At 26.8% G+C, this 16,618-nt stretch overlaps 1 protein-coding gene across 2 annotated transcripts in view; it reads left to right on the plus strand.

Moving 5' to 3' along the window:
- LOC111640365 (protein PFC0760c-like) overlaps nucleotides 1-16,383 on the plus strand; it is a 40,444-nt gene extending 24,061 nt beyond the window's left edge. Inside the window, exons 6-9 of one of the 2 annotated variants that reach the window (XM_023386380.1) lie at nucleotides 1,436-1,475; nucleotides 2,593-7,591; nucleotides 10,566-10,621; nucleotides 16,182-16,383. In XM_023386380.1, the coding sequence (XP_023242148.1) occupies nucleotides 1,436-1,475; nucleotides 2,593-7,591; nucleotides 10,566-10,621; nucleotides 16,182-16,368 (5,282 nt within the window). In that variant the 3' untranslated portion in view covers nucleotides 16,369-16,383. The remainder of the gene's footprint in view (nucleotides 1-1,435; nucleotides 1,476-2,592; nucleotides 7,592-10,565; nucleotides 10,622-16,181) is intronic. The other variant, XM_023386381.1, reaches the window with a different exon arrangement.
- Nucleotides 16,384-16,618: the final 235 nt, after the last annotated feature.

Genomic DNA, 16,618 nt, shown 5'->3' on the forward strand with positions numbered 1-16,618 from the left:
TTGGAGATGCAAAATAAATTGAAAGAAGAAAAAAAGACAGAAGAAAGAACAAGAACAAAGGGAAATAAAAGAAGAAAAGAAAGAGATACTTGAATTGGAGAGAAAATAATTGATACACTTGAAGCTGAGTTTAAGCAGTAAAAAAAAAAAAAAGGAAGACAACATTCAGAGAAAAGTAAGGGCTAGAATGTTTAAAGAAGCTAGTAATTGATTACAAAAGGCAATTAAACAAAACAATGTTGTAAAAATTTATCTTACTCAGGTATGTTTGAAGGTATGAGAAAAGTTCAAACTGAAGAAGAGGAGAGTACAAGAGAAGTAGAGAAACTTCTGGAAAGTTAAACAAAAGAAAATCATGGTTAATAACAAAGTTCTTCAGTAAGAAACAAAAAAAGTGACTTAGGACTGAAAATCTAATAAGATATGTCAATTTCAATAATTTTCCAACTGATCAAATATTTGTTTTAATATGAAACATGTAAAAATGGTTGTACTAATAAAGGAAAGATAACACATAACTTCTTAGAATTTTTCTTTAAATATGCATTTATCTTGAATCAACATTTTGATTTTATATTCAGGCTGAATTAAATATTGTAAAGCACAAAATGTGATGACATGAACATAAACATACACATTTCTGGTGTAGGCTTTCATTAACTTTGTAATTTTGAGTCTTTCACAATACTTTTAACATTATTTGCTTTTTTTTTTAATTTGGACTTGTTTTTCTCACTTATTTTTGTTGTCATGGCTGCTTTAAGGCCTGTGTACAGATACTTTTTAGATCTGGACTCTAGGCAGTTATAACTAGCTAGTTTGCCTAGATCTGACTTCAAACCTATTTTTAAGAAAAAAATTCAAACAACCTTGAATGAATTTTTAATAGTATAGAAAAATTGCCAGATTGAAAATATCTTTGCCAAATTACCAAATGGCTTGAAATATTGCTAAATCCCTACCAAGTTTATGTCTCCCAAATAACAACCATACGTCATGGCTTCAGTAATAAATCACATGTGGGGAGGACACTGTTCACCATGGGTTAGTTTTACCACATGATATATATCCATTGCCTTATTATGCATGCCATGGCAAAACAATGTAAAAGATGCCTCTTGAAAAAGTCTATTGGAATTGGTTTGTAAAACAAACCAATTCCAATAGATCAGAAACATTTCAAAATATTGATGTATTGGATTGGTATTATCAATAGTTATATTTGTTAGTATAGTTTTTTTTGTATGGTTTAATTACAAAAAAATTCCTATAGAACAAATTTTTCGACTTTAAATTTGAAGTCATTAAATTGAAGGCCTGCAGTATTTTTTTATATATATATATATATTATATATTTTTATATATGATTGATGCTGTTTATAATAATTCTAATTAATCTGATGTTAAATTTATTAATTTCCGTTACTGCTTACAGTTAAGGATACGTCTGAAACACAAGGCCATTCTCCTGATGAGTATGTTATGTTTTATAAATTTCTAATTATAAATGCTTTTTTTAAAGTTATTTATTGTTTTTTTGTTTATTTGAATCTATTATGCATCATGTGATCATATTCTGTTTTATGAATAGAATACTATACATATTACAATTATACATGTAATATAGTCATCAGTTTTAAAAAATTATTGTTCACTAGTAAGCTGAATAAACTGATTTTATAGAATTTTAGAATTATAAACATTTTAAAACACAAACCATTAGCTAATTTTCTAATTCTCATTTCAAAAATACTTTTATTATTATGAAGAAACTAATATTGTATTTATAAGACATCTGAAAAACTATATTGGGCCATATAGTTTCAAATGATTAAGTTCTGAAAACTATATAATCAAAAACACTTATAACTTTTTAAATTTAAAATTGAAAAATTAGACAAAAATGTTTACACTCATTTTTGATAAGTTGGAAAAGTTAAATGTTCTATTATTTTAGACTTATTATACAGGGTGTCTGATATCTTTATTATTGTACAAATTTATAACACAAAAATGAAGTGATCTATTGAAGTGTGGTTTGCAGTAAAAGAAAGAATGGTTTAAAATGTTTATTTTAAACCATGTTTAAAATGTTAATTTTATTAGTATACATTTAATAAACCTTTGAGTTCTACCTTCAGACTCATACAGAACTCTTCTTTAACCTGTTCCACAGATTCATCCGATGTCGGTAGGCAACTGTAATCTTTTGACTGCCGACCACTTTTTGTGTTTTTAAATTTTTGCATTTAAGTATAAATTGAAAGGATATTTTATGATATCTTTTTATACTTCTTGCAATACTCCCTCTGCATAGTTATAGCAATTTTGTCTCAGCTAACCACAATAAATAGTGTCCTTTTTCCTGTATTGTCACTGTTTTTAATTCTGCAAGACACTAGCACTGTTGTAAACATTTGTGCTAAAAAGCTTTTTAGTTGTTATTTCTTTTACTAAAACTGCATTTCAATAGATTTTGTTTTTCTGTTATGATTTTGTATAATAATAAAGATCTCAGACACCCTGTAGTGTATTTTTATTAATACACCATGCATATAACATTTTAATTGTTAAACATTTTAATTTCAATAGATTGCCTATTTCACAACCAAGTGGAGATGGTAAATTTGTAAATTCTAAAGAAGCCAAGTATAATGTTACAAAAAATATTCAAAATTCTATTGAAGTATCCAAATCAGTTATAGATCAACAATCTCATTCTGAAGGAATTATCAGTAAAGATAAATATAACAATAATTGCAACAATGTTGGAATTAATCTAGTAGATGAAGTTAATATATCAAAATCTTATGAATATGATGGAAACCAAAACAAAACATTAATATATAGTCAGCAAGATTTAAGCATGACATGTTTAGAAGACATAGTAGAAACATCAAGAGAATCATCATCCATAGTTCAGGAGCAAACTAAGTGCAGTAACAAAACAATTATTAACACCATTGAGATGGATATCACACACATTCAAGCAGATGTTGAAACTTTGCCAGAACATTTTGAAGGATTTTTTCAAAATAAAGATTATAACAAACAAGATGAAAATGGGAATAAAACAATGATTTTTAATAATGAAAGTTGTGTGAATTTAGAAGAGACAATGTGTGGCAATGCAGTTGTTCAAGCAAGAAATTTGGATTCATCTGTAAAGGATGAATATCTAAATGAAACAAATGGAACTATAAATGCTACAATCTATTCAGAAATAACCTGTGCATCTTTAGCTGGTGTTCCTGATATTCAAAAAGATGACGATTATAGTTTTATTTCTAGAGATAAAGATGAAACAAACTTAGATAAATTTACTTCAGATATGGAATATGAAGATGATCGATTTGGTAATAGTATTAATAAAAGTCAATATGAAAACAGAATATTATGTGAAAAATTAAAAATAAATGAATTTCATGAAAACCATATTTTGGTAAAAGATGATGTGGTAAATACACAAAAAATGTTAAGAGAAGATGCTAAATTAGAAGAAAAAATATCAGATAATGCTCAAACTACTGCTATTCAACCTACTTCAGAAGCAAAATTTTTACAAATTTGCAAAGATACTATAAAAGACAGACAAAAGACTATTGGAATATCTCAGCTTGATAAGAACACTGGATTCAATTGTAATAGTAATGAATCAAAGCATGATAAAAAAATTCTGGATGACAATTTTAAATGTAATTTAGAAACTGATGAAGTTCAAAGTTTTGAGAATTCTGGTATTTCAGAATTTCATTTTGAAATAGATGATAAAAATAAAATGGAAAATCTAATTGAACAAAATACTGAACAATCTGCAATAAATCTATCGTTATGTATGTCTGAAAATAAAACAAAATTTTCTAACCAAGAATTGGATCTGAAAGAACAGAAACATGAAAAAAATTACAAAGAGAACAATCTTCAAGATAAAAATATTGATAATTTAACAAATATCACAAGTTGTAAAGATATAAACAAATCTCATAAAGAAATTATAGATTTGCAAAATGATGATAATTGTGGTTCAAATGTAAAAATAGATATCATAAATGCAAATGAAAATTTAGATGAGAGAATGTCTAATAATGATCATTCAACACCAATAGAAGGTGTTTTTGGTAACATTCCGTATCCATCAGATTTTAATAGGAAGAGTTTGGTTGAGATACATCAAAAGAAAATTGATACTGAGGAGTTGCCACAAAGATCAGTTAAAAGCATTTTTGATAAAGAGTATCCATCAAATTTTAAATGGAAAAGTTTGACAGCCATCCAGCAAGAAACAAATGAAATTAATGAGTTTTGTCCAAAATTGATACCGAATGTGTGTTCTGATGAAAGTACAAATGATGGATGTGTGATAGAGGAAACTTGTCAAAGTATAAAATTTCCAACTTGTTTTAAATGGAGAAGTCTTTTAGCAGTGAATGAAGAAAAACTGAATGAGTTACCTATAAATTCAAGCAAAAATAATGGATTACCGTTAATAAATAATACTGTAAATAAAGTAGATAAAAATGATTCGTGTAATTTCAGTTCAAAAAATATTACTAAAAACTCAATTGAAGTTTCCAAATGCAAATCTGATGATAAAAGATTTAAAGAAAAAACTGATGTTTTACATTCTTTCCAATTGGAAAGAGAGGTACAAAAAGATTGTGCAAATTCTTCAAAATTAATGTTTGAGAATGATAAATTTAATTATTTATCTAGGATAAGTGATACAAATGTCAAAAAACCTTTAGACAAAACTGAAATAAATATTGATGAAACAATGAATTTTACAAAAAAACTACCTGATGTATATTTTGAATGTTGTGAGCTTCCCAATGATGATCAATCAAAAGTAATGCCTGAACAATTTTATAAAACTTTAAATGTAACAAAGATTTTTGATGATGATGATTTGAGTTTAACAAGACCCATACCTGATTTCTTGAAAAATAGTTCTCCAAAAACTATGGTAATAGATGAAACCACAATTATGCAGGAATCTGACATGAAAATAAACAAAAGTTCACAGAAATCTTTAAATAGAACTAAATTTATTGATGATGATATGAACTTGACAAATATTAAATCATTTAAGTTATTGGATGGAAATGTTTTACCTACTGAAAAATATGAAATAAATACAACAATTTCAGCTGATGTACTTTCAAATTCAAATGTAATTAAAAATTTGAGTGGGAATATGAACAATAAGAATACAAGAGAAAATATTGAAAATTTTATAGATCACTCAAATGATGATGATAACTCATTGACTGATTCTGATGCATTACAAAACAATGAATATATTAACCAACAGTTACAAGAAAAAGTTAATAAGTTAAATTATAAAAAGTCATTGACTCAAACTTTAAATTCAAAATCAGAAGAGAATAAAAGTATGTTATTGTGTGAAGAAGTCTATGACAAGATACAAAGCAATTTGCAGTTGATGTCAAAAGAAAACACTATAGATTTTGTTTGTGATAAAAAACTTATTGATAGTGAGTCATACCCTAAGAACAACAACAATGAAAATAATTCAAAATATGATAGTTACAGAAGTTTAAATAAATCAAATGCATTTTATGAGGAATCTAACATAGCTGAAAAAGAAAATTTATCTTACATAAAACGAAAAAGAATTCATGATGAAATAAAACTCGATGCTTATTCTAATTTAAAATTATCAAACAAAAAACCAAAACTTGCTGATTCTGCAGTTAGCTGTACTTGGAAAATAAGTGCAATTAAAAAAGCAGATAATGAAAGTCTGAAAGTAAATGAAAGTAAACACTTGTCTGATATAAATCATTTCCATTCAAGTGAAACAACCGAATTACCTAATCCAAAATCAAAAATCCCTGAAAATGAACACAGTAATATTAGTTCTAATGCAGAGATGATGGATACTAACACAAATTGTAAAAATAATGAAAGCATAGAATCATATAATGAATTAAGCCAACCAATAGGATTTTTTAAAGCATTTGAAAAGGATAGTGATTCAAGCCAAGATACTGTTACTCAGCCTTATTCCCTACTGAATATGGTTCCGATTAAACCGGTAAAGAAAATAAATCAAAACATTTCTGAGATGGATGATGATTATTTGCATAAAAAGAACTCTGTAAGCAGAACTAGGTGTGATGAGAATAATTTATATTCATCAAATACAGTTTTGCCTGAAAAGCAAAATGTAGAATTTTGTAAGAAAACAAAACTCTTGAATAATTTTGAGAAGACATATGAAAGTGAAGAAAATCAGAATTATGTAACTAAAAATGAGTCACACTTACATATCTCTGAAAGGATTTTGAGTAGCAGCAGTAACTTTAAAGCTGTGAATCAATCAGCAGCTCTATCAGAATTATCAAAAGAACAACAAATTTCATGTTCAGAAATTGATGATATTGAAATATCGCCTGTCAAATTTGACCTTCAGAAATCTCCTAACATTTCTACTAATAATGACAGAGATACTTTTAATGTTACTGATTTTATAAAACAAAATACTTGTAATTTATTTATACCTATGAGTTCAACTCAAATCATTAATTTTGATAACAACATTACTTTCAATAAATCAGAAGTGGAGAGTATTTTACCATTAGAAGAAACAAGAATGAGTGAATGTCTTCAATTAGGTGAAATGGATTATTGTAATGCTGTTGCATCTCCTAAGCAAAGCACAAGAAATAATAATGATAAAGTTAAAGAAATTGATACACCTGAGAAAAAAATTGAAAATATTCAGAGATCAAAGGTTTTAGGTATTAATGAAACTTTTGTTAAAGTTCCAATGGGAAAAATTACTACTACAAATTCAATACAATTAGAACTAGATAATGATCTCACTAGAACTAAAAATATATACAAACCTGATAAAATAATTGAAAATGTCAGAGAATCAAATGCTGAAGAAAGCAATAAAACTTTTGATAAGCTTGCAATTGAAAAACTAGATATTAATACTGCAAATAAGAATGAAGAAGCAATGAATAAAAGTAAAAAAGATATAAGCAGCAATAGTAAAATGAGTAATAGAATTGAAGATAAAATTTCTTTAAGACAGAAAGGTGATGAATCTGAATTACATTTGAACCAAAGCACAGTTTCACAAGTTGAAGTAAAAAATAATCATATCATTGAAGACAGTTTACAAGCTAACCGTGTTAATGAAACTAGACGTGAAATTTCTAAAAGAACATTTATTAACTGTGATGCAGTTTTCGAACAGAATGATGTAACTACTAATAAAAAAATTAGATTAACAGAATCTGTATGTTCAACGACAGCAATTATTGGAAATTCTATTGTTGATAACTGTAACAAAGAAATAACTAAATCTGAAGAGGCAGTTGTTCTGCCAAGAAAGAGTGATTTTGATAAGGTAGAAAGAGAAGAAAAAGAAATAAAGAATGAAACTTTACTAATGAATAAAATGGAACAATGTATTTTTTGTAATCCAAGTATTTCAAAAACTTTTCTTGGAAACTTGACAAAAAATTGTTTAAATGAAAATGGAGATCAACTAGAACATGATTCATCATGTTGTAATAAAAGATCAGAAGATGAATGTGTACAGCTTTTACAAGAGGTATGTTTTTATTAAATTATTTGTGTTATGATTAGAACATTATGGTTAATTAGAGTTAGTTTTAAATATTCAGCAATAATTAATGTAACAGAAGACAAATATATTTGAAGTTTTATATGTGAACATTATAACTTCACACAAGTAGATTAATTTAATAAATCATATACAAGAACTGTTCAAGGTTGATCTGCACATTTTGTAACTTTTGTCACAGTTAGTTAACTATGACATTGCTATAATATTTGTTATTTCGTAGACAGTAACTTTCTCTCCCTGCCAAGAGTGAGTTCTCCCCTTTGGTGATTGTTCATAATGAATCAGACAATATGTCGGATTATGTTTCTGCAAACATGAAACAACAGTACATGATAAAATTTCTTGTGAAGAAGAATGTGAAACTAAAATTTGGCACAAATTGCATGTGTATATGGTGCAACAAGTTTAGCAAAGGTTGATCAACTATCAACTGAATTTCAAAGACAACACAGGATGTGATGGAAGTCAATTTCCTGATAGAGGATGCAATGATCAATGCACAATATTGCTCTTCTCTTCTAAAAGATATACTTTGCAGTGCAATCTGCAAAATTGATCAATAAAATTGAAGACAATTATTTTACTGCACAAAAATTTACACCCATATACACCTATTATGATGACTGTAACTTTGACAACTATAGACTGCAAATGCAAATTCTTCAAATACAGTTTAGATTTAGTTTTAGGTAATTTTGTTTGTTTGAATTGTTATAAAAGCATTTAGGAGGAAAGAAATTTGTGACAAATGAAGCCCTGTAGGATTGTAACCTGAGTTGGCTATGACAACAGTTGATAAACATTCTACATTGCTGGAATTCAAGCCCTTTCAGTACAATGTGGAAAAATTTCATAAATGCTAATGGGGATAAATTAAAAAGACCACATAATTTGAACATTGCATCTCTAATACATTTTTATAAAAAAGTGCAGGTCAACCTTGAATCATTCTCATATTGAAATTTGGATATGATGATTATGTAAAATTTATTAATATTTTCATATTGTTAACAGGAAAATTATCAAAAGTAATTAGATTATCTTAGAATTCCTAATGTTTAAAATCCAACATTTTTATGCAGTAATTTAAATTATATAGGATTTACCATTTATTTTTTGACATAATATGAAAAACTCAGTATAAAATAAAGTAATTCTGTTGCTAATTCAGTCCAAAAAAATCTTAATATAAATTTTATGTTCATTAATACATTTATTGTTTTATGTACTGTACAGTACCTTAAATTGCATTTTCTTTATTTTATAAAATGTGATATATTATTGAACTGTTTATCGTTATTTTCATTTTTTATTGAAATTTATAGTTATTACAGAAATTTTAGTTTATATCTAGTACAAAATACTAATAAATTAAAATTGAATGTTAGTGGAAATAATAATATACAATTTCAATATATTTTACAATTTTGATCAATTTTTTATTTAACTCTGCACTCAGCATTAAGTGCTCATGAAGTTCAATATGAAAGAAGGTTAAAAATATTAATATTCATTTTAATATTTTAGTTATGGAATTTTTTATTGAAATAATAAGCAACTTTGTTTTTTCTCTTGCCATATAAAATAAAATTGTTAATAAAGATTTAAAGCTCAATTTATTGTCGTTACCTGTAAATATAGTAACTCACAATCAAGAGTTAGTTAATTTATTGCCAAAAATTTGTTCATTTATTCATTACGTAAGTTTATAAAGAACTGAGGATAACTTACATCTAATACAACAAAAAATAACATTAAAAGACCCAATAAAATATTAAAATCTAAATAGAAAATGCATACATAAACAAGGTACTAAACTGACAATTATATGAAAGTTAAAATTATAAGTGATGTTTAAAATGATTAAAATTATAATTCAGATAATATTCCACCTCGTTTGTTATTTACAATACAGAAAAAAAAGGCATTTTCAGATAAATTAAGTCTTAATTGTAGACAAGATGTATTAGTATTATGTGAAAAATAAGAAGGAATATGTTATGAAGTATAATTGGGTGGAAGAAAGCTATTAAAATTTATTTAAAAAAATAATACACATAATCACCAAACATATGCCGTAAATCCATCGGGCTAGTTTTAAGGCTAATTACTAAATAAATTACGTAATTAATTTGGCACTAGAGGTAAGCGTTAGGCGCCATCTCTTATTAATATTAATAATTATAAATTAATTACGTAGTTTATTTAGTAATTAGCCTTAAAACTAGCCCGATGGATTTACGGCATATGTTTGGTGATTAGCTATATTACATTGGGTTTAGCGATGATTGTAAATAATACACAGTCAAAATATTTAATTCTTAAAAAATTCAGCTAGATCTAAGTGTGGTCTGGTGACATCAATTCTGATGTCACCAGACCACACTTAGGTCTAGCTGAATTTTTATCACTGAATTATCAGCGAGTTTTAAATTAATTAATTATAAATTTATTTTAAAGCACTTTTAATGATATGCAAATTTGTATTGGAAGCACTAGCTCAAAAGGAAGAGAATAATTGATTAGTGACCAAAGAACAAAAGAAAGAAAAATGTATGAAGAGTTAAACAAGTGGAAATATATTGACGATGTTATAATATCCCTTGACAGATAGCTAGGCTTTTTAAGATTTTTTTTTCTGTATGTAAATTAAAAACTAATTTAGTATAAAATATGACTCCCAATTATTAAGAAAATTTAAAAATATAATTAGAGAGATGATGAAAAAGTATTTACATAATCTTCAATATTACTATTTGATTTTATTTCTCTAATTGAAGTATTTTCTTCTTAAATTTTTCTATATTAAAAAGTAATTTTAATGTTATAATTATAATTAGATGAATATTAGTTTCAAAAATAATTTAATAAAACAATAATTAGAATAATAATTTCAGTACTAGACAATATAATTGTTGTTATATGTTTTTTCTGTTAGGATTCAGTGACCGAAATTGAAAATGAAGATGATAATCTTAACGGCAGCCATACAAAGTAAGTTTATTTTATTATTTAATAAGTGATGGTACTTATAAAATTGTTACAGTAATACCTGTCTATGACAACCACCCACGGTTTCTTCAAAAAGTGGTCTTTTAGACAGGTTGTCCTGTAATAACATATTTCTGTATGTATTTTGCACACTTTTTAGCCATTTCTACTAAAAAGCAAAACTCGAGGTGAGCAAAAATAAGCAAATTTTTTCAACAATAGAGATATTTTATTCTTATCGGATAACCCAATTTACAGGAGTCGTGATATTATAAGACATATTTAATACCAATATTTTGAAGATTAATACAATCATATTTTCTCAATTATAATGCGCACACTTTTTTTTTTGACTTAAATCGACTCTGTTCTTTTAGTTTGCTCCTCAGTTACGTGTATTACGTCATCGATAAACAAGCATGTTCTATCTCTTCATCACTTTGATTTTGGTTTTCATTAGTTTAATCTTATTTTAACTTTAAAAATACTGTATTTTTTTAATATTTAATATTTTCTTAAGTACAATAAGAAAAATTATTAATTAATAATAAAAGTATTTTATTATTTTTTCTCATAATACAATTTCATTACATTCCGTGATTGTCTTTGGACAATCACAGAATCGAAAAAGGAAGATTGCCTGTAAAACTGATTTTTGCATTAATGTGTTTGTTGTTTTTTGAATATTTTGCGTGCAAAAATTATTTGGATATTATTTTTCTAAAAATATCATGGAAATAAGGTAGGTTGATACAGAAACTATTTATTGCGCACGTACTGTATATGAGCTTCAAAATAAATAAATAAAGATAAATTTTATCAAATGATAAGATCAGCCAATTAACTGTATCGTGTACAATATTTTATACCCCTAAGGAAAATACTGTAGGTCTACAGTAAAATAAATTTCGTTTTCCCACAGTTAAGCTTTGCTGCTAATTGCCATTGTGATAAACCATTTTCACTTTTTCTGATAATTTTAACACGATCTTTTAACGACAACACATTGCATTTCTTTCATTTTTTGGACATTTTTCAACAAACTGAAATGAATTTCCTTTGTTGCTAGACTAATTTATTAACACCTGCACCTAATTTCGAGGGTGGGAGAAGTGCTCGGGATGGGTTCGAACAATAGTTTAGACCAGATATATTCACAGAAGTGGTCACTTATTACAGTTGTTGTATGTTGTTTCGGACCAAAATTCGATGCCCGCGGTCGCGTTACACAGGTGGTCGTTTAATACAGGTAACTTATACAAAGACTATGTAAAAACTATTCCATGCCAGAAATTTTTGTCTGTTTTGACAGGTGCCAGTCGAATGCTGGTGGTCGCCTAAGCAGTTTTCACTATACTTGGTATATTTAAAATATAATTGCTTTAACACATTTTTGATTATTTCTTAATTTTGTTTTAGATAAATGTTCATTACACAAAATCAAATACAAGTTTAAATTTTCACATTAAATACACATTTATGAGACAGTCATTAATTTATTTATTCTTAGGACATTTATAATTACATTAATGTTAAAAGTATATTATTTCATTTTTGTTTATTACATTTATGAATTTGTTTATTATGGAAGAAAAATATACAAAATTGATTATCATGGCTCTCCAACATGTACACAGACACTATAAAATATATAGACTCATGCAGTGCTCTACAGGCAATCAACAGTTATAGGATAACAGTCTACCCAATTTTAAATAACATATAATGCTTACTTCAACATCTCAAACATGCAGGAAATACAATAGCCTTCTACTGGCTGCTTCGATGTATAGGACTCCAAGGAAATGAAACAACAGACAAACTCATAAAACAAGAAAATGAGAATCAAGCAAGAACATTCAGACCATATAAAGACCTGAACAAGTATCTCTTGATTAATGCAGTTAATTAATACCTCAATCCTACCATGTATATCAAAACTGTGTTAATCAAAATATAATATCTATGTTAAGTAAAGACAGCTGGTAAATCTGTGTAAATTAAAACTTCTACCACATATATAAAGGGATTGCTGCAATTAATTTTGCACATTAATTAAATCCCACATTAAGCAAAACTGCATTAAGCAAGGGATACCTGTATAGCTGTATCAATGAGTACAGCACATATACAACAAATGGCAATAGGACTAAGACAGATAGCTCCAAAAAAAACTAAATATCTTAAAACCAGAGTTAATAAAATGGATAACCAGCCAACAGAAAAATTGGATAGTAGTACTAGTACTTGCGTGACTGAAAACTGGATATACACAAGATTAGCACATAACTATCTAATAACATGGATACCCAATCAATTTGCTCAACTTGCCACACCCCCACTTACAATCCAACATATACTAACATACCCTCTGTATAAAACACCCAGACAGGCGACCAATATTTTCAGATGACCAAGCTCGATGGAATATACTAGACAATAATAGACAAATCTGAACATATCTGAAGGTAATAAACTTATACACAGAACTGTAGGACATACAACAGAACAATTATGACATATTAAAAAAACCAAGAGAACAGAGAGACCTGGTACTCTTTGGCCTACCTAGACCCTTGTCCACAAAATCCCAAATCCAACCAACAAAACTGATTAATAGAGAGTGCAGGCTCATGAACTTATAATGAAAATGTATAATAATGAGAACACACTTTAAGATTAATGAAATAAATACTTATGATAGAATATTTACACTCCTTTTTACTGAAGCAGCATTAATTGCCTCATTGATAGTATGTCTCACCATATAGTGGCCTGTATGGCTGCTCATGGGGACCATATTCATTACTGAATAAACAGGTGTCTATTGCATATCTTTGTTCTTTTAATCATAATTTGCATATCTTTGTCATCTCTACCAGTTCTGCAATATGCATGTGGATAAGCATATTCCTTCGTGGTGTTGTGATTTCACTTTTGAGCACAATTTTGCCTACAGCATATAAGTTTCAATATTTTCTAACTTGAAATTTGTTGACTCAAAAAATAATCATTTGTATCAAGTTTAAAAATTCACAAAAATTGAAGAAACACTGAATAAATAAAGAAAAAGTGTTCTTTGCAGTATGTTCTTGTTAAACACTTAGAGAACATAACATGAGACAGAGTCAAGTTTTCATGGTAACTACTCATCAGTCTGAATATGAAAAATATTAAAAATACTTCATTTCAGGGATGGCATAATCATAATAAATATATATTAAGAAATAATGCCATAAGTCTGTTATGTTCTTGAAGTGTTTAACAAAGATAAAATGGAAAAAAGCACTTTTATTTCTTTAGTTTCTTCAAATTTTGTGAATTTTAAAAAATTTATTATTATCCTGGCTATTTTATTGATTTGTAAAGTATTTAACATATGTAGAGGAATACTGTTTCTTATATATTTTATTGAATAAATTCTGAAGTAGTTGAATATAAGGTTTGTTTTAAATTTTAAAAGCATTTTTCTCACAATTCAGGAATGTAACATGTGTTGCAAGTAAATATTATATAAATATATGTTATATTTTAAAGTTTTATTAAATGATTCATCTTTATGCCATTTGTTTCTCTTCTAGTAATGCACAGAATAAATTGTTTATATATTGCTAGTCACCCAGTAAGGCTTTATTCTACCAATACAGATCTAGATTTGAATATGATTCAGACTTATAGATAGAATACAATAGGACGTGAATCATTTGTACTAGCTATCTCATTGTTAGGCTTGAAATAGACAAAAAAATTATGCCTGGCCATATAATGCATAATAGTGTGTTTAACTTTATATGTTAAATAACTATCATTTACATGCATTGATGCAATCAAAAATTTGGCTATATATACATTGTTAATCATAATTAAAACTGATATTGCATAATTGAAAATCTTGGTGCTAGTTTTCATTTTATGAAGTTCAAAAGGAAAAAATTTATACAAACAACTCAAAAATATTTAAAACCAGTGTTTTTGACTATAAATTCTTACACAATAATTATAAAAGTATGAAAATACTTAGTTAGATTTATTTTAATATGTAGATATTCTCATGAGAGTAGTAAAGTTTATTGTCCTCAGAAGAATGTCATTTAAATGTTTTTTGAAAATAAAAAAAATACAGTAGAGCGTCGTTTATCCGAATCAATTGGGGACTGGGGTTGTTCGGATAACCGATTATGTACAAAAAAATATATTAACTTATCCCATGTTGAAATTTTTCTCCGTTGCATGTCGCTTCGCATTGAATTTTCATCGTAGTTAAGCTTAATGTAAACTTTTTAAAATAATAATCGTGGCTATTGTATCGTTAAAAATTATTTCTTTATTTTTTACAAACAAAATAAATATATTGAAAAATATAAAAACCAAAAAAAATTATACTTTAGAAGTTGATCTAGTATCAAAAACGTTCGATTCAGCACTACACACAGTCCTCAGAAAAACACCACACAAAAGTGCCAGTGCTGCCAGCTAAAACACACACACACACACCAGCAAAAGAATATTGGAGTAGCCAAAGATTGCTGCCCCACAGCACTAGCGAAAATTTAAATTTGCCGACTGGAATGCTTTCGGATAAACGACGCTCTACTGTATGTTATAAATTCATGGGAATTTATTTCTAATATTTAATATAAAAAGTAAGAAATGATTGGATCCTGTAGAATTACATTTAATTTAAAAAAACATAAAATTATTTTAGACAATAATCTATAAATGTATTTTTAACTAAACAAAATATTATGTAATTTGAAGAATTTTTGTTTTTGAAGTAGTTAACCAATTTGAAATCTCTTGATGCCTTGTTGAATACTGTTATTAATATGATAAATTTGTCTAGATATGATCATTTCAGACATTAAAAGGAATTGAAATTCTTTTGAGTTATACGTTTCTGTTCATTGAAAAAAAATTGACAGAAATGAGTAATATTAATATGTTGATTTTAAATTTAAAGTGCTCAGGAAATATTCTATTTTTGAAAGAAGTTAATTTAACATGTGATGATGTAGTTTACATGATTATTTAATATAATGGAAATAAGAACTTAGCAGGTTTTAACACTAGCATTTATGATATGCAAAATTAAGTAAATAGCACTTTACTAAGTTAGTTTTTATTATTATATTTAGAAATGTATGTTTTTAATTTTTTATTTTTTTTATTATTTTCATCTTTTGTTTCAAATTTAATCATGAAGCAAAATGAATCAGCATCTCAAATTATATATATGAATGTGAAGAGATTTTGTTATCTTACTGAAATTTATATCTGTGAAGTTTTATGTCACATGTAATAAAAACTATTCAAAGTATAAAAGATACTATGCTGGATGAATTTTTTTGGAATAGATTTTTATACATCAAATAGCAAGTTTTAATTTCATAATAAAATAAACAACATAATTATTATGCAGTTTAACTTTTCATTTACTATAATAAATACAATTGTAGAAAGTTAAATGATTATTATCATTAGACAAAAATATGCTTTTATAACTATGTATCATGTATATTAATTTTCTATAATTTGTTAGTTTTTAATGATAAAGAATATTTAGTAATTTCAGCTCCTCTGGAGAAAGAGAACCATTACCAGCTTCACCAATTCCATCACCACCACCATTGCCACCTCCACCAGCAAAAATGTCAACCATTCGAAAACTACGTGATGAAATTAACAGCTTTTACAGGTACATAACATTAGATATATCTCTGGTTTTTATTATTGTTTTCCTAGATTCATGAAAATCTTACTATTCACAATAATGTATTCTTTCAATGTCATTAAATATGAGAAATTCATGTTTCAAGACATTAAATTTGTGATAACGACAGTAATTACAACTAAATATAAGCTGTCTAGTTTTGAGAATGTATTTCATTATTATTATTATTTGATTTTATTATTTTTGTGTGATTAATCAATAAGAAAAGAATCTGAATTTAAAGCATGTATTTGTTTTACACAATTCTTATTTAGGAAATAAATAAAGTA

This window comes from Centruroides sculpturatus, unplaced genomic scaffold (genome assembly GCF_000671375.1).
Source record: "Centruroides sculpturatus isolate CEXI.00-Female unplaced genomic scaffold, Cexi_2.0 scaffold1261, whole genome shotgun sequence".
Lineage (NCBI taxonomy): Eukaryota > Metazoa > Arthropoda > Arachnida > Scorpiones > Buthidae > Centruroides > Centruroides sculpturatus.